We start from the raw sequence: 21,809 nt of genomic DNA, 5'->3' as shown, positions 1-21,809 counted from the left end.
GCAGCATGGGGAAGTGGTCCTGGGGTCTGAGAAGTCTATCAAGACAGGCGGTCACATCTCGTATTCTGGCTCCGGGCAGATAGCAGATTTCCCTCGACTGCATATCCGGTCTGCATAAGGGTCCCTCGGTGCCCCTCAACATGGAGTCCCCGATGGCTATTACTCTACGGGGACTCCATGTTGAGGGGCACCGAGGGACCAATATGCAGACTGGATATGCAGTCAAGGGAGATCTGCTGTCTGCCCGGAGCCATCTTGTTTCTATTTTTTATGTTTTTAGCGATGTCACAATGGGTTCATTATCCTATACCTGGCTCACATAAGGATTATGAATGGGCACAGCCACTGACCCTGAAGCCTTGCTTTGAAAAATGCTGGTATAGAAGGACTGAGGTTGAGACAGACATTAAAGAATAACAAGGGATGGTTTCCTGCGGGGACTGGAACAGTGATGAATTTTGTCACTGAGTCATTCTCTGCTTCTAATCTAAGACTTCTGTAAACTGAACCTGCTTGTTTAAAGGTGACTGTCCTGTGTTTGGGGTGTGGCCAGGGCAAGATTAATTCTTCAGTGGCCCCTGGCACCCAAGTACACTGGGCTCCCTGGCCCTGCTCTCCTACGTCCCCCTCCTGTGAGAGTCTACCCTCTTGATCTGGGTCCAGAAGATCAAGTAGCACCTTCATTATTAAGTGCAGCTGAATTTGCAGTATTCAAAAGGCCTTGGGCAGAGTTCCTACACTGGCCACAGTTGACCCAGAAGCCTTCCTTCTAACGCAAAATTGGCTGCACTGAATAATAAAGGAGGCAAAACTTGGACACCTGAGCTATCATGGAGATTGTCTAAGAGGGTTTTACATCCAGCATTTGTCCCTCTCTGTCCCAGTGGCTCATTCACAATCTGCCTAATCTGCTTGGAGGAACAGAGGAAAAAGTGACTTGCCCAGGTCCCCAGAAGCAGTGCTGGGGGAGACTCCTACCCACTTCCTGCAGCCATTCTCCCGCCCAGCTACATTTGTTTATGGCTCCTCCCCCTCCTCGAAGTAATAGGAGCCGAGATGTCTTCTTGCCGGCCCGCCCTCCGCCAATCAGGGCTAGAGGGCGTTCCCTTTGCGCAACTCTCCCCGCCCGAGGGACCATTCTCGCCAATCAACACTAAAAGATTGCGTCTCTCGGTACTGTGTGAAGCTCCGCCTCCCGTCTGGGACGTCATCAGCCTGTGCCTAACCCGAGACCTCGTGTTTTGCTCTTTCTTCTTTGTTCCTTTCGTTTGCGGAGATCGCCAGCTCCAAGTCTCCGTTTCTGCCCTTCTCTCCCTCCCTCCTTCCCGGCGGCCAGAAAGGAAAATGCCTGCAGGAGCTTCTGGGCAGGTAAGAGACCATCTTGTTGCCCTTTGGCCCAGGTGCTCTTGACCCCATTGCCTCGGACTTCTAGATTCTCGCCATTGTTTGTGTTTCAGATGCGGCTGAGCTTTGAGGATATCTCCGTCTCTTTCTCTCAAGAGGAGTGGGCTTATTTAGATGAAGAGCAGAAGGAGCTTTACAGGGAGGTGATGAAGGAGAATTATCAGACCCTGATCTCATTGGGTAAGGGATACTTTGACATGATTTTTAGCAGTGTCCAGACAAAGCAAATGAGGAAAATCTCATAAAACCCAAATATATAAATGCTCAAAAATAATGTTATGAACAAATAAATAAATTTATCTCCTGCTGGATTCAGAGTGATTTGAAAACCTGGCTTTTCTCAAAAAATGTAAGTCTCCCTCCAACTTAGGAATCAAGGAAACTCTTATATCTTGGCATCCCAAGTCCTCTAAATTTTCTTCACACTTCTAAATTTAAATCTAAACCTTAGGTTTGTATGCCTCATCATCTCTACATTCGTAAAGCTCAACATGGTTAACAAGAGTTAGGGTAGAAAGGAACTCCAGTGGAGGGAAGAGGCAAAATGAAGAGAAAATTTAGAGGACTAGAATAACCAGAGAGGGAGGAGGAGTTACATTTTTGAGAATAACCAGGTTTTCAGATGTTTACGGAAGAGTTGGAGGGAGCTCAGATTCCTAAGAGGGGAGGTAAGGTTGTTCCAGAGCTGAGTAATTCTGAAAGGGAGGGAAGAATCTAGTTTTCCTACAAATGAAACGCCTTTTAGAGAGGGACAGGAAAGTTTCAGTTTTTGGGTGGATCTGGCAGAATTGGGGTTAGAGGAGTTCCAAGAAGTTCCTTCCTATGTAAACCGCGTCGAGCTCTACGAACGTGGAGATGACGCGGTATACAAACCTAAGGATTAGATTAAATTAGATGACTAGATATATGACTGATTTCCAAATATGGGCACAATGTTCTGCAGGAAAATGCCCATCTATGGACATGTGACTCATTTATTTATTTTCCATCCAGTCTTCCCCAAGAGCTCTGGACTTAGTAGTGATATTGTAATACAGACACCAGACTTAAGTAAGACTCAAACTTAACGCGGTTGTGGCTTCATTTGATTTCACTGAGCAGTATTTTCTACACTTCTCCTGCAGCAGATTCAGGAATGATGCATGGCCACATTAAGAACAGTGTGTGGTTGTTCATGCTGTGCCTGGTATGAAGATGGCGGACCTCACACGACATCTAGTTTGGATTTTAGAGGGTGCTAGGGAGGAGCCTGCTGTCATGGAATATGTGGGTACCAGTGACAGGAACACTGGTAGGGACAGTTGGCCCTTTTGTCAGCTGGGAGTAGAGGTAAGCAGCAAGAATCTTAAAATCTACAAGTTCTGAGTTGCATACAAATCCAGGTTAAGAACAAAACGTAACTCGTTCTTAACCCGGGGACTGCCTGTATTACCACTAGAGGCCTCAGTGGCAATTTTGAGAGCTGGACTCATCAAAATGGGAGTGAATGGACATCGTTTCTAACTTTCTACCCCCTAGACCCCAAGGTCTAGTAAGTTCAGGGAATGTATCAAGGGTGGGGGCTTGATGGAGGGGGAATTTTGGGACTTCTGCGCTTCAGGGGTGGTTGTTAACACATGGTGAGTGCTTAATGGGAGTTCTTGTATTGGAGAGGATCTATTAGAGGGGGAGTGATCCAGTGGGATTGATGCTATAGGAGAGATGCGTGTACATGAGGGAGATATAGTTTTGCTCAGTGTGTGTACGTGAGAGGGGAGGGGGGTTCATGGAGCTCAGAGGGTGTGTATGGATGCGTTGATCTCCCTCAGGACCTGTCCACTGACGGGAGGGGGGGGGAGTAGAAATTTGGACCCAGTAAGGCATTTAAGTTTTTAAGAATGAAGGGCTAGACCAGTGTCCCGCAAATTTTCTCGAGCCGCAGCACACTAAAGGTAGTGGCTGTGGCTCGAGGCACCTGGAAGTGCGTGGATATCGCCGTGAAGACACCACGCACATGTTTGATATCATGATGTTGATGTCCAGTGTGGGTGAAGGCCCTCCAGGCGGGCCCTGAGCTGCCAGAGAGAGGGATAGGTTCTGGCGTCCACGAGAGGCACGTCCTGTGGGCAGTCAGTTGGCACCGGCGCCTCTTCTCCCCGGTGTACCGCGGCACACCTGAAATCTCAGGAGGCACACAGTTTGAGATACACTGGGTTAGATATGTATGAGATGGATTTGCACGCACTGCCTCCTTGACATGCAAATCTATCTCATGCATATTTATTGTGGAGATCCTGAAAACCTGACCTGCCTGTGGCTCTGGAGGACTGGAATTGCCGACCCCTGGGCTAGACTAAGAGTGCTTCTTTTATAATTTATGTTAAAGCGTGATACTCTTTTTCATATTCAGTATTCAACCAAATAATATTTTTTATTATTTGTATTCAGCCGAATAGTAAATTAACAAAAAAAATACAAACATTTCTGAGTGAGCTTACAAGCTTAAAATCAAATCAATAAAAATCCTCAGAATTTGGATTTGAACATCCAGAGGACCTCTAATTTTCTGTTTTCTCTTATAACCTAGTCACCTACATCTCCTGGAACTAATAGCTCAAGTGGGGTGACAGATGCAAAGTCATCTTAATCTCGGTCCATACCTAGTTCTGAATAAATCTCCGTATGCCTGGTATGAAGAAGGTGTACCTCACACGTCGCCTAGATTGGATTTTAGATGGTGCTAGGAAGGAGCCTGCTGTCATGGAATATGTGGGTACCAGTAATAGAAAAATGTGGGAAGGGAGATTCTGGAAGCCAAATTTAGATTTAGAAAGGTCAAATCTAGGGGCAGGCAGAGCTCCAGAGTCTCATCAATGTATGGATGAGGCAATGGTACAGAGAGAAAGGTTTTAGATTTGTTAGGAACTGGGAAACATTCTGGGGAAGGGGGAACATAGGGCGGAAAGATGGGCTTCCTAACTAGAGTGAAACCAGTCTGCTGGCATCAACATTTAAAAAGAAGATAAGGTTGCAAGCAAGAGCATTGGAATTGTTGGATGAATTTAGTATGTACTCTGGTATGTTGTTAAATAAACAAAAATCTATGGTTCTACCATTATCTCTGGAAATACCAGACAATTGGCGGGGTGATTTTCCATTGACCTGGGCTAAAGAGTATCTGACCTATTTGGGTATACGTATTTTCCCCGATCTTACACAATTATATTCTTTGAATGTGGGACCCCTTTTGTTAACTAGTAAACAGAAATGGCAGAATTGGAAGGTCTATCCACTCTCTTTAATGGGGAAGATAGCATTGTATAATATGGTCTTGATGCCCCAGTGGCTCTATGTATTTCAAATGCTCCCTGTATTATTATCTGCTAAACACGAGAAAGACATTGGTAAATATTTATGACACTTCCTGTGGCATGGGAAGAAAGCCAGGCTACCATTGTCAGCTTTGATGAGACCAAAGGACAGGGGTGGATTGGGATTGTAGTCTCAAGTTGTTGTCCCAGGCCTGCCAAATGAGACACCTCAACGATTGGTTTCGGGGCACTAGCAATTTCTCAGCAACCACCTCAGAATTGTATCTTTGTGCACCTTTTCATTTCAGCTACTTGCTCCATACTAAATGCCTGCCTTCTAAGCTCACCTCAGCAAGGGATCTTTTTCTGCTTCCTCTGCGGTGTTTGTGGAGGACCTTATGTAGGCAACTTCACATTCCCTCAACTGTGACATTGTTTTTGCCCTTACAGGGCAACATAGACTTTCTCACAGGAATTCCACCACCTTCTTCTGTATGTAGAGATACTAATACTCAGTACGTCTTCCAAGTTGTTCAGTGTAATGGTTCTTTAAAATCGATAGAAGATCTTATCTGGGACCACACTGGCTGGTTTATGCACAGTTGTCCTACTACCGTCGTTCTTTGCCTCTGGACTGTTTAATGGACAGGCTTATGGAATCCCTGTCTGAGGCTCTGTGTTAGTCAGCATAGATAACATTGGAAAGAGCACAGGAAGTATCAAATAGAATGTCACCGAGTGGTTCGAAAAGCCAAAAGAGAGTATGAAGAGAGGCTATCCAGGGAAGCATGAAATTTCAAACCATTCTTTAGATATGTTAAAGGGAAGCAACCGGCTAGGGAGGAGGTGGGACTGCTGGACGACGGAGACAGGAAGGGAGTGGTGAAGGAGGAGAAAGAAGTGGCAGAAAGACTTAACATGTTCTTTTCATCTGTATTCACATCCAACATACCGGAACCTGAGCAATTCTTCAATAGAAATCAAGCAGAAAAATTAACATCCATGGAAGTGAGCCTTGAAGATACGCAGGCAGATAGAAAAACTAAAAACTGACAAATCCTTGGGTCTGGACGGAATCCATCCAAGGGTTCTGAAGGAATTAATGGAGAAGATAGCAGAACTACTGCAGCAAATTTGCAATCTATCCCTGAAAACAAGCATGATCCCGGAGGACTGGAAGATAGCCAACGTTACGCCCCTCTTTAAAAAGGGATCAAAAGGTGACCCGGGAAACTACAGACCGGTGAGTCTGACCTTGGTTCCGGGGAAAATGGCGGAAGCACTGATAAAAGAAAACATCGATGAACATTTTGAAGAAACAAACTTCTGATAACCAGCCAACATGGTTTCTGCAAGGGGAGATTGTGCCTAACGAACTTATTGCACTTCTTCGAAGGAATTAACAAATGGATGGACAAAGGAGACCCCATAGACATCATATATCTAGATTTCCAAAAAGCCTTTGACAAGGTGCCCCATGAATGCCTACTCTGGAAACTGAAGAACCATGGGGTGGAAGGAAACGTACATAGATGGATCAGAAATTGGTTGGCGGTTAGGAAACAGAGGGTAGGAGTGAAGAGCCACTACTCAGACTGGAGGAGGGTCACGAGTGGGGTCCCGCAGGGCTCGGTGCTCCGGCCACTGCTATTTAATATATTCATAAATGATCTAGAAACAGGGACGAAGTGCGAAATAATAAAATTTGCAGACGACACCAAACTATTTAGTGGAGCTCGGACTAAAGAGGACTCCTAAGAATTGTAAAGGGACTTGAACAAACTAGGGGAATGGGTGACAAGATGGCAGATGAAGTTCAACGTTGAGAAATGTAAAGTATTACACGTGGGAAAAAGAAACCCGAGGTACAACTATACGATGGGAGGAATGTTATTAAATGAGAATACCCAAGAAAGGGACTTGGGGGTAATGGTGGACATGACTATAAAGCCGACGGCACAGTGCGCAGCGACCGCTAAGAAGGCAAACAGAATGCTAGGCATAATCAAGAAGGGTATTACAACCAGAATGAAAGAAGTTATCCTGCCATTGTATCAGGCGATGGTGCATCCACATCTGGAGTACTGCGTCCAATATTGGTCGCCGTACCTTAAGAAAGCCATGGCGTTACTCGAGAGGGTTCAGAGGAGAGCAACACGTCTGATAAAGGGGATGGAAAACCTTTCATACGCTGAGAGATTGGAGAAACTGGGTCTCTTTTCCCTGGAGAAGAGGAGACTTAGAGGGGATATGATAGAGACTTACAAGATCATGAAGGGCATAGAAAGAGTATAGAGGGACAGATTCTTCAAACTTTCGAATAATAAAAGAACAAGAGGGCATTCAGAAAAGTTGAAAGGGGACAGATTCAAAACGAATGCTAGGAAGTTCTTCTTTACCCAACGTGTGGTGGACACCTGGAATACGCTTCCAGAGAGCGTAATAGAGCGTAATAGGGCAGAGTACGGTACTGGGGTTCAAGAAAGGATTGGACAATTTCCTGCTGGAAAAGGGGATAGAGGGGTATAGATAGAGGATTACTGCACAGGTCCTGGACCTGTTGGGTCACCACATGAGCGGACTGCTGGGCACGATGGACCTCGGGTCTGACCCAGCAGAGGCATTGCTTATGTTCTTATGGTTCCATCATCGTCATCTTCAGGAGTGTTTGGGTGAATTGCAGTATGCTACTCTTGCAACCAAATGATCCTTGGATTTGCCCTGTGAGGTTACAGAACAGATGATCAAAAGAGGACTCCATAGAGCGGCACACTTGACCTCCAAGGTACTTTTGATTGAAACAAATTATAAGTTCTTACTGCGCTTGTATAGATCTTCATCTTTTCTATACAAGGCTAAGATGTGTGCATCGGATCAATGTCTTAAGTGTCATTATTCTCCGGGAACTCTTGGCCATCAGTTTTGGACTTGTATATGGGTGCAAGACTTTTGGAAACAAGTACATCAACAAATTGTGGCCATGTGGCACTATACTTTTGAGCTTGGACCAGCATTGTTATTTACTATGGAGTCCCTTCCAAGATCTTCTCCAAAAGGCTTTCGGAGCTTCTTGGAACATGCTGTTTTGCTGGGAAAGAAGGTGATATTGCACTGCCGGATTTCTTCTGATTCTCCTACGCTTGCGCAGGCTTCTATAGAACGGTTATTATTGTCTTATCTGGACACGACACCTGGGCGGCCATTTTGCTCTCGTTGGGAGCCTTTTTGGCTAACTTTGACGCTTAGGGCGCACAGTCATTTGTTAAATGCGTGATTTCTTTGATTTGTGACACACTGGAATATATTAGTTGGTTTGGGACTTGGTTGGGTAAGTGGGGAGGGGAGTGACTGGGTGGGTTAGGCATTGTGAACTCGTTGGGTAGTTCTTAATGACTTATTCACTGTTATTTTGGCTTATACATGTCATTGTTCAAAAATTCAATAAAATACAATTTAAAAAAAAGAAGATGTAGCAGCTTTTATGCCAATAACTGGGGCAAAGCTGACTGTCACTCACGTGCTGAAGGCGTAAACCCAAGCAGCATACTCCTTGGGTGCGCTTCTTGGGACAAGCACCATTTTGCACACGGAATCTCAAACATCGGATTTCTATTTCGGGCAGGTATAGGAGTGATTTTTCATCTTTTATTTCTCAATTTGTATTTCTGCCCAATGACCCCCAACATGTTCTGTGATTCTGTTTTCTGGGGTTACCATCTGGCACGGTTAATTCAGAATCAGCAAGTCTCCTTAAGTAATTTAAAGGTGTCCAATAATGTTATTAACTCTGATTTGAGAATGAGGGAAGAGTCTGTAAGCCTAGCATTGTTAAAGTGCTGTACCTGAAAACTAAAACTGAATAAGTCCAGGAGCTACTTATGGATTTAGGCATTCAAATTTTAGCCCAAATGGAAACCTGGTTAAAATATGGGGAAGAAGAATACCTAGTTAGTTCAGCCCCTTCAGGCTTCTATTTGTCGGTGTCTAGAAGGTTCCAAAAAAGGGAGAGGGCTTTAGCACTGATATTTGCTAAATAATTTTGGGCGGAAGAGATTCCAATGGTTTTCACACCTATCTAAAAATTGTTATTGGCAAAAATACGAGGCTCTAGTCTAGTCCATATTGTCTATATTTTCTCATGAGGCAACAATTCCCGATGCATCATTGATATCCACTCTCCCACAATAATACAATCTCTGAAAGCCCTATTTGTCCCTTTCTTTGTTGATATAATCAGTAACTGGGAATGTCCCCAGTGGTCTAAATTGAGCAGCTGTGAGACCTCTTCTTAAGAAGCCCTCCCTGGATCCCAATTCTGTTGACAATTACAGATGTATATCCTCTCTGCCATTCCTAGCTAAAGTACTCTCCCTGTCCGTTCATATCAGCTTCTCTCCGCCCAGCATATACGGTTCCTTCCTATTTTTAATCCCCAAATGCATTACTCTGCATTTCTTTGCATTGAATTTTAGTTGCCAGGCATTAGACCATTCCTCTAACTTTTGTAGATCCTTTTTCATATTCTCCACTCTCTCTTCGGTGTCTACTCTGTTACAAATCTTGGTATCATCTGCAAAAAGGCACACTTTTCCTTCTAACCCTTCAGCAATGTCACTCACAAACATATTGAACAGGATTGGCCCCAGCACTGAACCCTGAGGGACACTACTACTCACCTTTCCTTCCTTCGAGCGACTTCCATTAACCACCACCCTCTGGCGTCTGTCTGACAGCCAGTTTCTGACCAAGTTCACCACTTTGGGTCCTAACTTCAGCCCTTCAAGTTTGTTCAACAGCCTCCTATGAGGAACTGTATCAAAGGCTTTGCTGAAATCCAAGTAAATTACATCTAGCATATGTCCTCGATCCAGCTCTCTGGTCACCCAATCAAAAATTCAATCAGGTTCATTTGGCACGCTTTACCTTTTGTAAAGCCATGTTGCCTCGGATCCTGTAACCCATTAGATTCAAGGAAGTACACTATCCTTTCTTTCAGCAAAACTTCCATTATTTTACCAACAACTAAAGTGAGGCTTACCGACCTGTAGTTTCCTGCTTCATCCCTGTGACCACTTTTATGAATAGGGACCACATCCGCTCTCCCGTCTCCAGAGATTTGTTGAACAAGTCTTTAATAGGACTCGCCAGAACCTCTCTGAGCTCCCTTAGTATCCTGGGATGGATTCCATCTGGTCCCATCGCTTTGTCCACCTTCAGTTTTCAAGTTGCACATAAACACCCTCCTCCGTGAACGGCGCAGAATCTACTTCATTTTCTCGTGTAACTTTGCCAGACAATCTCGGTCCTTCTCCAGGATTTTCTTCTGTGAACACAGAACAGAAGTATTTGTTTAGAACATTTGTTTTCTCCTCATCACTTTCCACATATTGGTTCCCAGCATCTTTTAGCCTAGCAATTCCATTTTTCATCTTCCTCCTTTCACTAATATATCTGCAAAAATTTTTGTCTCCCTTTTTTACATTTTTAGCCATTTGTTCTTCTGTCTGTGCTTTCGCCAGATGTATCTTTCTCTTGGCTTCTTTCAGTTTCACCCTGTAGTCCTTTCTGATCTCCTCTTCTTGGGGTTTTTTATATTTCACAAATGCCAACTCTTTCGCCTTTTCTTGGTTATGCGGTCTAGAAGTCCAGTGTTATGTTAATTCTATCCTTTATCCCTATCAAATTGGGTTCTGTTCTAGTCATGACACTGAGACCCTACTAAATATTCAAAAAATAGCAAGAGGAATATATTAAAAATTCACAAAAATTATTCCAATTTATATCCACTACTGTAGAGGAGTGAAGCACAAGATAAGATATGTGGCACTCAAAAGTATAGAGGCCATGTGGCACTCAAAAGTATAGTGCCACATGGTCTATTGAAATTTTGAGCTACCGCTTCACAGATTCTCTTTTAAGAGAATCTGTGAAGCGGTAGCTCAAAATTTCAATAGACCTCCCCTGATGCAGCGTTTTTCATAGCGAAACAGGGCCTGTCGGGAGTCTCAACAATATCTGTTCCCACGTTTGGAAGAATGTCAATGTGGGGACTTTGATTGAACTGTTTTGATTCTATTTCCACCTGGAGGAGAATGAATCTAAAAGATAAGTGATTTGTGATGTTCTGGACTGTATGCTAACAGTTTTTCAGATATTATTTGATAATGGAGTTTTTGACCAGGGATGTTTTTTCCTATGCTGCTTTAAGTTGTATACGGCAGACATAGAGATCCTCCAGGTGATTGTTTCCTTTCCCTGGAAGAAACTGAGGTCTTTTCTCCATTTAGAAATACATATCTTATCTTGTGCTTCACTCCTCTACAGTAGTGGATATAAACTGAGACCCTACTGCCATTACTGGGCTTTATCCAACTAGGTTTTAGTCAAGCAAACATTTTCTCTTGACCAACCAAGACATCTCTGCTGCCTTTTGATACTAAATAAACTTCTTTCCATTGGCCCTTTGGGCACAGTGGAAAATGGTTTCAATCCTTCCTTTCTAACAGATCTCATTACCAGTGGTGTTCCTCAAGGTTTCATCCTCTCGCCTGTTCTATTCAATATCTTTCTCCTGCCACTTTGTAGTCTCCTTAAGAGTGTCGGTATTGTCTACTGTTTCTGTGCCGTTTACATCCAATTCCCGGCTAAGATCAAATATAACATTAATGAGACAATTATCGAGTTACAGTTGCACCTACAGTTGATATAACATAAGAACATAAGCAATGCCTCTGCTGGGTCAGCCCTGAGGTCCATCTTGCCCAGCAGTCCGCTCACGCAGCAGCCCAACAGGTCCAGGACCTGAGCAGTAATCCTCTATTTATACCCTTCTATTCCCTTTTCCAGCAGAAAAATGTCCAATCCTCTCTTAAATCCCAGTACTGTAATCTGCCCTATAACGTCCTCTGGAAGCGCATTCCAAGTGTCCACCACACGTTGGGTAAAGAAGAACTTCCTGGCATTTGTATTGAATCTGTCCCCTTTCAACTTTTCCGAATGGCCTCTTGTTCTTTTATTTTTTGAAAGTTTGAAGAATCTATCCCTCTCTACTCTCTCTATGCCCCTCATGATCTTATAAGTCTCTATCATATCCCCTCTAAGTCTCCTCTTCTCCAGGGAAAAGAGACCCAGTTTCTCCAATCTCTCAGCGTATGAAAGGTTTTCCATCCCTTTTATCAGACGTGTCGCTCTTCTCTGAACTCTCTCGAGTAACACCATATCCTTCTTAAGGTATGGCGACCAAAACTGGACACAGTATTCCAGGTGTGGGCGCACCATCGCCCGATACAGCGGCAGGATAACTTCTTTCGTCCTGGCTGTAATACCCTTCTTGATTATACCTAGCATTCTATTCGCTCTCTTAGCGGCCGCTGCGCACTGTGCAGTTGGCTTCATTGACCTGTCCACCATTACCCCCAAGTCCCTCTCTTGGGTACTCTCATTCAATGACATCCCTCCCATCGTATAGTTGTACCTCGGGTTTCTGCTTCCCACATGCAATACTTTACATTTCTCAACGTTGAACTTCATTTGCCATTTTGTCGCCCATTCTCCTTTGCAATTCCTCACAGTCCTCTTTAGTCCGAGCTTCCCTAAATAGTTTGGTGTCATCTGCAAATTTTATTATCTCACACTTCGTCCCTGTTTCTAGATTATTTATAAATATATTAAATAACAGCGACCCGAGCACCGAGCCCTGCGGAACACCACTCGTGACCCTCCTCCAGTCAGAGTAGTGTCCCTTCAACCCTACCCTTTGTTTCCTACCTGCCAACCAGTTTCTGATCCATCTATGATCCATCTATGGATAACACTAGCTAAATAACTATTTCATGAACCTCAATGTCACCAAAACCCGCATCCTACTTCTATCTAATCACCGTTCTTCTGATATATCAAGATCCCTTAGAATCGACAATTTCCTTATTGCAATAGTTGATAAAATGCACAACTCGGAGTGATTCTTGATTCAGCCTCTCCATGAAATATGAAATCTCCAGGGTACTTACCACTCAGTAGTTCAGGCCCTTGGTTTTCTCTGCTTTGACTACTGTAACAGCCTTATAGTAGGATTAGTGAAGCGGCATCTGAGATTCCTGCAAGTTGCCCAAAATGCCACTGCATGTATCATCACCAAAACAGCGAAGCATGCCCATATAATGCCAGCTCTTATCTCGCTCCACTCCAATAGAGCAGTGAGTCTTGAATTTGAGGGAATCCAACAATAAATACTTTTGAGAAACCTAATGCAAAATTTTCTTTCCCCAGGAACGGGCTCTCCTTCCGTCACTCCTGACATTATATCCCACATTGAACGAGAGGAAGAGCCGTACGTCAGGGATGAGCCAGGATCAGAGGAAAGAGAACCTGGGACAAGCAGCTGTTCAGGCGAGTGTGGTAATAAGAGGCACTGGGGTAAAGTGTGGCATTTTAACCTAAATGGCCAAACCTGGCTCATCTTTATCTGAGCATTCATGAGATACTCAGGTCCTTAAATGAGGGCCAAATATCCATTTTGTGTGAAAATGTCTTTATTTATTGTTTATATTTTTTTTACGTTAAATTCTTCAAAGCCATCCAACAATTCCCACATTAAAGGCTGCAAACTGTGTATTCCACAAGTGATGCTATTTTTCCCTTTACCAACCAACTGACAAAACCAGCATCACCTGTGTTATTCCTTCGCTGTGACCCCTACTTCCAGTACAGAAAACTGAAAGGAGACTCTCATCTCTCCCATCCCCCCCATCAGTGCAGGCTGTGTGTGGACGTTTGGCTCCTAACGGCATCCAAATGTCCTCCACACTCTTGTAGATTCCTTTGTTCATCCAGATGTTCCCATTTCATTATTATGAACAGGGAAAAGAAGGGACATGAGCATCTGTGGTGGCAAAGGAACATCCAGATTCATCCCCTCTGTGAGAGATTCCTTAACCCCTATTTGTCTGTTTGTCCACACATCAGGTAGCTTCCTTTGTTCTCGGTAATAATTTATATTGTTGTTCTGTTAAGAGAACTGATTGAGATAATTTCCTTATATGTTCTATCAAAATACATGTACTGTCTCCAGTTATTTGCTTGTTACTCAATAATTCTCTATTCTTCAGCGTCTCTCCAGACTGGTACAGCTTTCTGATGGCAAGGCATATGGCTTAGGGAGCCAGTGGAGTCTGTTAAAAAAAAAATAAATTCCCGGGCAGTATCGTTCTGAAGGGAAGCCTTCAATTGCTGTTAATTGGTTTTTATTGCTAACCGGCACCTTTTTCTTTAGCTTACTTGGTATTGCGCATTGAACACTTTTAACGGAAAAAGGTGCTCACTGTGCTTCAGATGCGAGGTCGATGCGGCCAGCCTGTGCTCGCGGTGTTACAGCCTTCTGCAAAGGCAAATCCTCGGCGACTTTGGGTGCTGGCGTCCAGGGATCCCCTTCACAAGTGCCTTGCGAGTCGGCAGCAGGCAGTGGGGAAGACTGGGCTTCCCGTACTGCCCATACAGGGATTTCCCCAGCCGCCGACGGCCAGGAAAATAAGGTTTTCCTTACTGCCAATAGTGCTGGGGATTCCCCTACAGCTGCTTCTGGCTTGCCTGATTTAGCGGCTGGGGTGGATCAGGCCTTTTTGCCGTTGTAAGCCTTGGGAAAGATTTTTGGTGGGTTTTGCGCTGGTTTTGGCAGGAAGCTCTTCCATCTTGTCTGTAGACTCAGGTGACCTTCCCTCTGTATTGGTAAAATGGGCAGGTTTCTGCTGGGTCTCCTGCTTTGGCAGTGAGTCCCATTGGGCCACCAGGGGTTTTGCAGGACGCTGAAGAGTATAGGTTGGAGTCTCTTCTTAACTAGAGTTTTGATGTGACTGTTCTGGTAGTCCAGGCAGCAATGTGTGGTCCGAGCGTGTCGTTGACCAGGGAGCCGTAATGTAATGTAGTGCGGGGTGGGGTTAGGGGGTCGCCGTGGCCAGGAGGGTTTGGGCTCCCTTCTGGCCCAACTACACAAAGGTACGGGGAAGGCGGGTGGGGGTGTCGTGGGGGTCGGCCAGGGGGGTCGCGGGTCGGCTGGGGGACGGGCGGAGGTTCTTGGGGGGGGCGGTCGTTGGGGGGAGGGGGTTTGCGTCGAGGGCAGGAGGGCCTGGGATCCCTCCTGCCCGTAATGTAGTGCGGGGTGGGGTTAGGGGGTCGCCGTGGCCAGGAGGGTTTGGGCTCCCTTCTGGCCCAACTACACAAAGGTACGGGGAAGGCGGGTGGGGGTGTCGTGGGGGTCGGCCAGGGGGGGCGCGGGTCGGCTGGGGGACGGGCGGGGGTTCTTGGGGGGGGGGCGGGCGTTGGGGGGGGGGGGTTTGCGTCGAGGGCAGGAGGGCCTGGGATCCCTCCTGCCCGTAATGTAGTGCGGGGTGGGGTTAGGGGGTCGCCGTGGCCAGGAGGGTTTGGGCTCCCTCCTGGCCCGATATTGTTGGGGAGTCGGCGGTCCTTCGGGGTGAGGGTGCGAGTGGTCCTGCCGGGGGGGGGGATGTATCGGACGTCGGGGAGTCGGCCGGGCAAGAGGGCTTGGGCTCCCTCTTGCTCCGATCGTGGATGCGGGTGCGGGTGGGAGCGCGTGCGAGCGGTCGTTCGGGGTGGGGGTGCGAGCGGTCCTGCTGGGGTGTGAATCGGGCGTCGGGCGGGGTGGGAACTATGTTTAAAAACTTTTGTATACCGCGCTCAGGCATATAACGCGCGAGGGGTATGCGCGGTACGTAAAATCACGTATAACGCGCGCGTTATATCCGCGAAAATATGGTACTTGTGCTGATGTTTTGGATGTTTTGTAATACTAATATGATATTATGTTTTTTATAACCTGTATTTTATTGTACATCGCCTAGAAAGTTTTATATAGGCGATTAATCAAAATAAACCTGAACTTGAACTTGAACATCAACACCTTCTACTGACTACGCCTCTCTTTATACAGCCCAGAATCCTTCTGGCAGCAGCCACTGCCTTGTCACACTGTTTTTTCGCCTTTAGATCTTCGGACACTATCACCCCAAGGTCCCTCTCCCCGTCCGTGCATATCAGCTTCTCTCCTCCCAGCATATACGGTTCCTTCCTATTATTAATCCCCAAATGCATTACTCTGCATTTCTTTGCATTGAATTTTAGTTGCCAAGCATTAGACCATTCCTCTAACTTTTGCAGATCCTTTTTCATATTTTCCACTCCCTCTTCGGTGTTTACTCTATTACAAATCTTGGTATCATCTGCAAAAAGGCACACTTTTCCTTCTAACCCTTCAGCAATGTCACTCAAACATATTGCACAGGATTGGCCCCAGCACCGAACCCTGAGGGACTCCACTAGTCACCTTTCCTTCCTTCGAGCGACTTCCATTAACCACCACCCTCTGGCGTCTGTCCGATAGCCAGTTTCTGACCCAGTTCACCACTTTGGGTCCTAACTTCAGCCCTTCAAGTTTGTTCAACAGCCTCCTATGAGGAACTGTATCAAAGGCTTTGCTGAAATCCAAGTAAATTACATCTAGCATATGTCCTCGATCCAGCTCTCTGGTCACCCAATCAAAAAATTCAATCAGGTTTGTTTGGCACGATTTACCTTTTGTAAAGCCATGTTGCCTCGGATCCTGTAACCCATTAGATTCAAGGAAATACACTATCCTTTCTTTCAGCAACACTTCCATTATTTTTCCAACAACTGAAGTGAGGCTCACCGGCCTGTAGTTTCCTGCTTCATCCCTGTGACCACTTTTATGAATAGGGACCACATCCGCTCTCCTCCAATCCCCAGGAATCACTCCCGTCTCCAGAGATTTGTTGAACAAGTCTTTAATAGGATTCGCCAGAACCTCTCTGAGCTCCCTTAGTATCCTGGGATGGATCCCGTCTGGTCCCATCGCTTTGTCCACCTTCAGTTTTTCAAGTTGCTCATAAACACCCTCCTCCGTGAACGGCGCAGAATCTACTCCATTTTCTCGTGTAACTTTGCCAGACAATCTCGGTCCTTCTCCAGGATTTTCTGTGAACACAGAACAGAAGTATTTGTTTAGCACATTTGCTTTCTCCTCATCACTCTCCACATATTTGTTCCCAGCATCTTTTAGCCTAGCAATTCCATTTTTTATCTTCCTCCTTTCACTAATATATCTGAAAAAATTTTTATCTCCCTTTTTTACATTTTTAGCCATTTGTTCTTCCGCCTGTGCCTTCGCCAAACGTATCTCTCTCTTGGCTTCTTTCAGTTTCACCCTGTAGTCCTTTCTGCTCTCCTCTTCTTGGGTTTTTTTATATTTCATGAACGCCAACTCTTTCGCCTTTATTTTCTCAGCCACTAGGTTGGAGAACCATATCGGCTTCCTTTTTCTCTTGTTTTTATTGATTTTCTTCACATAAAGGTCCGTAGCCATTTTTATCGCTCCTTTCAGCTTAGACCACTGTCTTTCCACTTCTCTTATGTCCTCCCATCCTAACAGCTCTTTCTTCAGGTACTTTCCCATTGCATTAAAGTCCGTACGTTTGAAATCTAGGACTTTAAGTATCGTGCGGCCGCTCTCCACTTTAGCCGTTATATCAAACCAAACCGTTTGATGATCGCTACTACCCAGGTGAGCACTCACTCGAACATTAGAGATACTCTCTCCATTTGTGAGGACCAGATCCAATATTGCTTTTTCCCTTGTGGGTTCCGTCACCATTTGTCTGAGCAGAGCCTCTTGAATGGCATCCACAATCTCCCTCCTTCTTTCCGATTCCGCAGACGGAACATTCCAGTCCGCATCCGGCAGGTTGAAATCTCCCAACAGCAGAACCTCCTCTTTCCTTCCAAACTTTTGGATATCCACAATCAGATCCGTATCAATTTGCTGCGATTGAGTCGGAGGTCTGTAGACTACACCCACGTAGATAGAAGTTCCATCTTCTCTTTTCAGAGCAATCCATATCGCTTCTTCCATGCGCAGATGCTCAAGGCCTAGCACAAGGAAGAGAGCAGATCTTCCATCACCGGCATGTCCTGTGTGTTGCTGCTGGTGCTGGTGCCAGATGGGAGTAAGCCAATGTGTTTGGGTGGGTGGGTGCGTGGGGGATGCCAGATCACGGTGGGGGGGAGGGATGCCGGATTGCAGGGGGGGTGGAGCAGCGCCGGTGGCCTCTGTGGGGGGGGGAACATATCAATCGAGTTTCCCTTACTTCCTATGGGGAAACTCACTTTGATATACGAGTACTTTGGTTTACAAGCATGCTTCTGGAACGAATTATGCTCATAAACCAAGGTTCCACTGTACTTATTTACAGAAAGGTTGGTAGATGCGTAGAATAGGCTCCTGGTAGAGGTTGTGGAGACAAAGACTGTCTGAATTCAAGAAAGTGTGGGAAAGGCAAATGAGATCTTTTAAGGAGAGGAGGAGATAGTGGATGCCATGTTTCTGTTTCTTTTCCCCAGAATAGCAATTGTTTAGCCCTTGAGACTTTCTTCCCCCTTTTCCTCTCAGGAGAGTCTGTTTGCTGTCCTAACTTTATCTGGATAGTTCTCCCTTTTGTAAGTTAAAGTGGACACAGACTTGACCTGACTGTGGCCATGTTCAACTGAGTCTGGATAAGGGGTCATTACTTCCTTTGCAAAGCAGCAGATGAATCCAGAGACCAGTGGGATATAGCTCACATCGACCAGCAGGTGGAGATAGAGAACTGATTTCCAGTTGGCTTTATAGCCTGGTGATCCTCCTGTTGAATCAGTTTTGCTCTATCTCCCAGCGGTGGTGGAGCTATTTCTCTAGCTCCTAGACTCTAAAGGTGCCTGGTGGATTGGTGATCTTATAGTCTCCTCTGTTGAGCCTTTGGCTCTTCAGTTGGATAGGGGTGCCTGGCTGATTGGTGCCGGCTTTAGGAGTTACACCTGGGCCCTCCCAGGTCCCTGCTCCACCCTCCCCTCCGAGTGATTGAGGGTTTGCCTGCTCTCAGCGTTAGTTTCTTCATTCCAGTTAAAAAAAAAACAAAAAAAAAAACCGTTACTGCCTGTGCTGAGCTGTGCCCCGGTAAGGTAGCTTGGATTAATTACCAGCTTTATCCTGATTGAGGGAGGCGGGCTGAGAGCGTGGTGAGTACTGAACTTTGGTTACAGTTATTTGTTTTAGTGATTACCTCGAGTGCCGGTCCGGTTGGGAGGGGCGGAGTGGTGATGGAGGAAGAGGCTCGTCAGCGGTGTTCACGCTGTGGGAAGCGTCGAACACCGGCGGGCTTGTGCTCAGCGGGGTGCTTAGACGCACCAGCTGAGGATTATTTTTTGCAGGCAGGCGAAGGGGCCAGTTCCCGCGTCCGTGAAGCGCACTCGGCGTCCCCGCCCCTCGCGGTCGGCTCGGCCTCACGGCGTGGTATTGCCACGGCCGAAGGGGGGTCGGCAGGGGGGGGAGTCGGAAGTGCGGGAGGGCGCGGGGGCTCCGCTCTCCGGCGCCGAACAGGGGGGAGCTTCAGCGGTTGGCCTGGGCTCATTCACCCCGGAGTTTATTATGTTGATGCATAAGGCTTTCATGCTGCAGTGCAGTCAGCCTGCTCCTCCGGTCTCAGGGAACTTGCCGGTGCTTTCTGTGCCCCCGCCTGGTCCCCTGAAAGTGGATGCTGGGGAGACGGCGAAGGGGGATGGTTCTCCTGTGAAATCGCCGATATTTAAAAAGCGCAGGCTTGCGTCCGCAGACGAGCCTATGGTTGTTTCCCCTTTTTCCCTTCCAGAGTTGTTGGAGGAAGGTGAGGTAGAAGAGTGGGAAGAGGAGGATCCCCAGTATAGGGAAGTGGATGACCCTTCCGCGCTCCGGCTTTTCCATCGGGAAGAACTTTCCTCCTTAATTTCTAAGGCTTTACTGAGTTTAAACATTTCTCAGGTGGATTCGAAAGTTTCAGGTAACCCTCTTATGGCAGGTACCCGTAGGCCACCGAAGGCTTTTCCGGTGCATGAAGCCATGCAGGAGCTGATCTCGGCTCAATGGGATACGCCGGATGCCGGGTTACGGGTAGCAAAGGCCATGCGGCTTTTGTATCCGGTAGACCCGGACGAACTTGAGAAATTTAAATTGCCTAAGGTGGATGCACTGGTAGCCGCGGTTACCAAACGGACGACCTTGCCTGTAGAGGGGGGGGTTACATTAAAGGATGCCCAGGATAGGAAGGTTGAATCTTCGCTGAAGTTATCTTTTGAGGTTGCTGCAGTGACTTTGCAGGCCGCAATCTGCAGCTCTTATGCGGCAAGAGCCTGTCTGCAGTGGTCTCAAGGGATGGCGGATAATTTGATGGAGTCCGGAGGTGCGGTTCCTTCGGAACTGGGTGATTTGGAATCAGGTTTAGCTTATTTAGCGGATTCCTTGTATGATATTATTCGCGCTTCGGCGAAACAAATGTCGCTTTCAGTTGTCTCTCGCAGGTCTTTATGGCTGCGACATTGGGCGGCAGATACGGCGTCTAAGCTTCGTCTTGTGAAACTCCCTTTTAAAGGGGGTTTATTGTTTGGGGAAGATTTAGAGAGATTGGTAAAGGATTTTGGAGATACCAAAACCCAGCGGTTACCGGAAGATAGGCCTAGGCCCCCTTTGAAGTCCTCGTCATCTAGACCTCGTTTCAGGGAGGTGAGGAGGTATAGGTCTGGGAAACCGTTCTTTGGTTCCGCGTATGGTGCCTTTTCTTCGGCTAGACCTAAGGGGCGACAGAGAGGTTCCTTTCGTACGACGAAACCCGCTTCCGGTCAGCCAGCTCGTACCCCGGCAAGTCGCGCTCCGCAATGACGGGGTCTTGGCCCCCTCTGCTTTTCCACTAGGGGGACGCCTGTCGGCGTTTTGGGCGGAGTGGGCCAAGATCACGTCGGATCGTTGGGTGTTAGATATTATTCAAGAAGGGTACAAGTTAGAATTCGCCGCTCCCGTCGCCGATTCTTTCTTGGTATCCCCGTGCAATGGAGCGGCCAAGGGAGAGTCGGTCCGCTTAACTCTTCAAATTCTCCTGGATCTAGGGGCGGTAGTACCGGTACCGCCGGAGGAGGTAGGCCGCGGTATTTATTCCCTTTATTTTGTTGTTCCAAAAAAGGGGGGTTCCTTCAGGCCAGTGTTGGATCTAAAAGCAGTCAACAAATTTCTCAGTGTTCGCCATTTCAGGATGGAAACGGTTCGCTCGGTGATTGCGGCCGTACGGCCGGGAGAGTTTCTCACGTCCCTCGATCTCAAAGAGGCGTACCTCCATATTCCAATCTGGCCTCCGCATCAGAAGTTTCTGAGGTTTGCGATCCTCGGCCAGCATTATCAATTTCGGGCTATGCCCTTTGGCCTGGCAACGGCTCCCCGCACCTTTTCGAAGGTGATGGTGGTGGTGGCTGCCTTTTTACGCAAAGAAGGGATTCGGGTTCACCCGTACTTAGACGACTGGTTAATCCGCGCGTCATCCAGGCAAGAGAGTGTGGAGGTAACTCAACGGGTAATCTCGCTCCTTCAGTCGCTAGGGTGGATCGTCAACTTTCCCAAGAGTTCTCTGTCCCCTTCTCAGTCTTTGGTGCACCTGGGGGTCAGATTCGAAACTGGCCTAGGAATGGTGTTTCTTCCCTGGGAACGGGGAGAGAAATTACAGTCTCAAATTCGAGGGCTTCTCGGGTCGCCCAATCCTCGGGTTTGGGATTATGTTCAGGTTCTAGGCTCGATGGTGGCGACTCTGGAAGTGGTTCCCTGGGCTCGGTTCCATATGAGGCCCCTGCAGATGTCGCTTCTTTCTCGGTGGTCCCCGGCTTCTCTGGACTATTGTCGCCGGCTCCGTTGGAGTCCGCGGGTGGCTCGCGGCATGCACTGGTGGCTGACCGAGGTCCATCTGTTCCGGGGCATGCCGCTAGCGACGCCGGATTGGGTCGTGATTACGACAGATGCCAGTCTCCGAGGATGGGGGGCTCAGTGCCGGCAAGCTTCCGTGCAGGGAGTGTGGTCCTCGGGAGAGGCACACTGTTCCATCAATTTGTTGGAACTGAGGGCGATAAGGCTTGCGCTACGAGAGTTTCAGGCCATGATTCGGGACCAGCCGATCAGGATCTTTTCGGACAGTGTCATGGCGGTGTCATATATCAATCGTCAAGGGGGAACTCGGAGTCCTCAATTAGCCGAAGAGGCGATGC

General features: G+C 46.9%; 1 protein-coding gene across 1 annotated transcript in view; it reads left to right on the top strand.

Moving 5' to 3' along the window:
• Positions 1-1,152: 1,152 nt before the first annotated feature.
• LOC117354637 (zinc finger protein 850-like) overlaps positions 1,153-21,809 on the top strand; it is a 35,445-nt gene continuing 14,788 nt past the window's right edge. The window contains exons 1-3 of the mRNA XM_033932464.1: positions 1,153-1,368; positions 1,458-1,584; positions 12,963-13,082. Of these exons, the coding sequence (XP_033788355.1) occupies positions 1,345-1,368; positions 1,458-1,584; positions 12,963-13,082 (271 nt within the window). The 5' untranslated portion in view covers positions 1,153-1,344. The remainder of the gene's footprint in view (positions 1,369-1,457; positions 1,585-12,962; positions 13,083-21,809) is intronic.

This window comes from Geotrypetes seraphini, chromosome 2 (genome assembly GCF_902459505.1).
Source record: "Geotrypetes seraphini chromosome 2, aGeoSer1.1, whole genome shotgun sequence".
NCBI lineage: Eukaryota > Metazoa > Chordata > Amphibia > Gymnophiona > Dermophiidae > Geotrypetes > Geotrypetes seraphini.
This window is presented reverse-complemented; position numbering and strand designations above follow the sequence as displayed.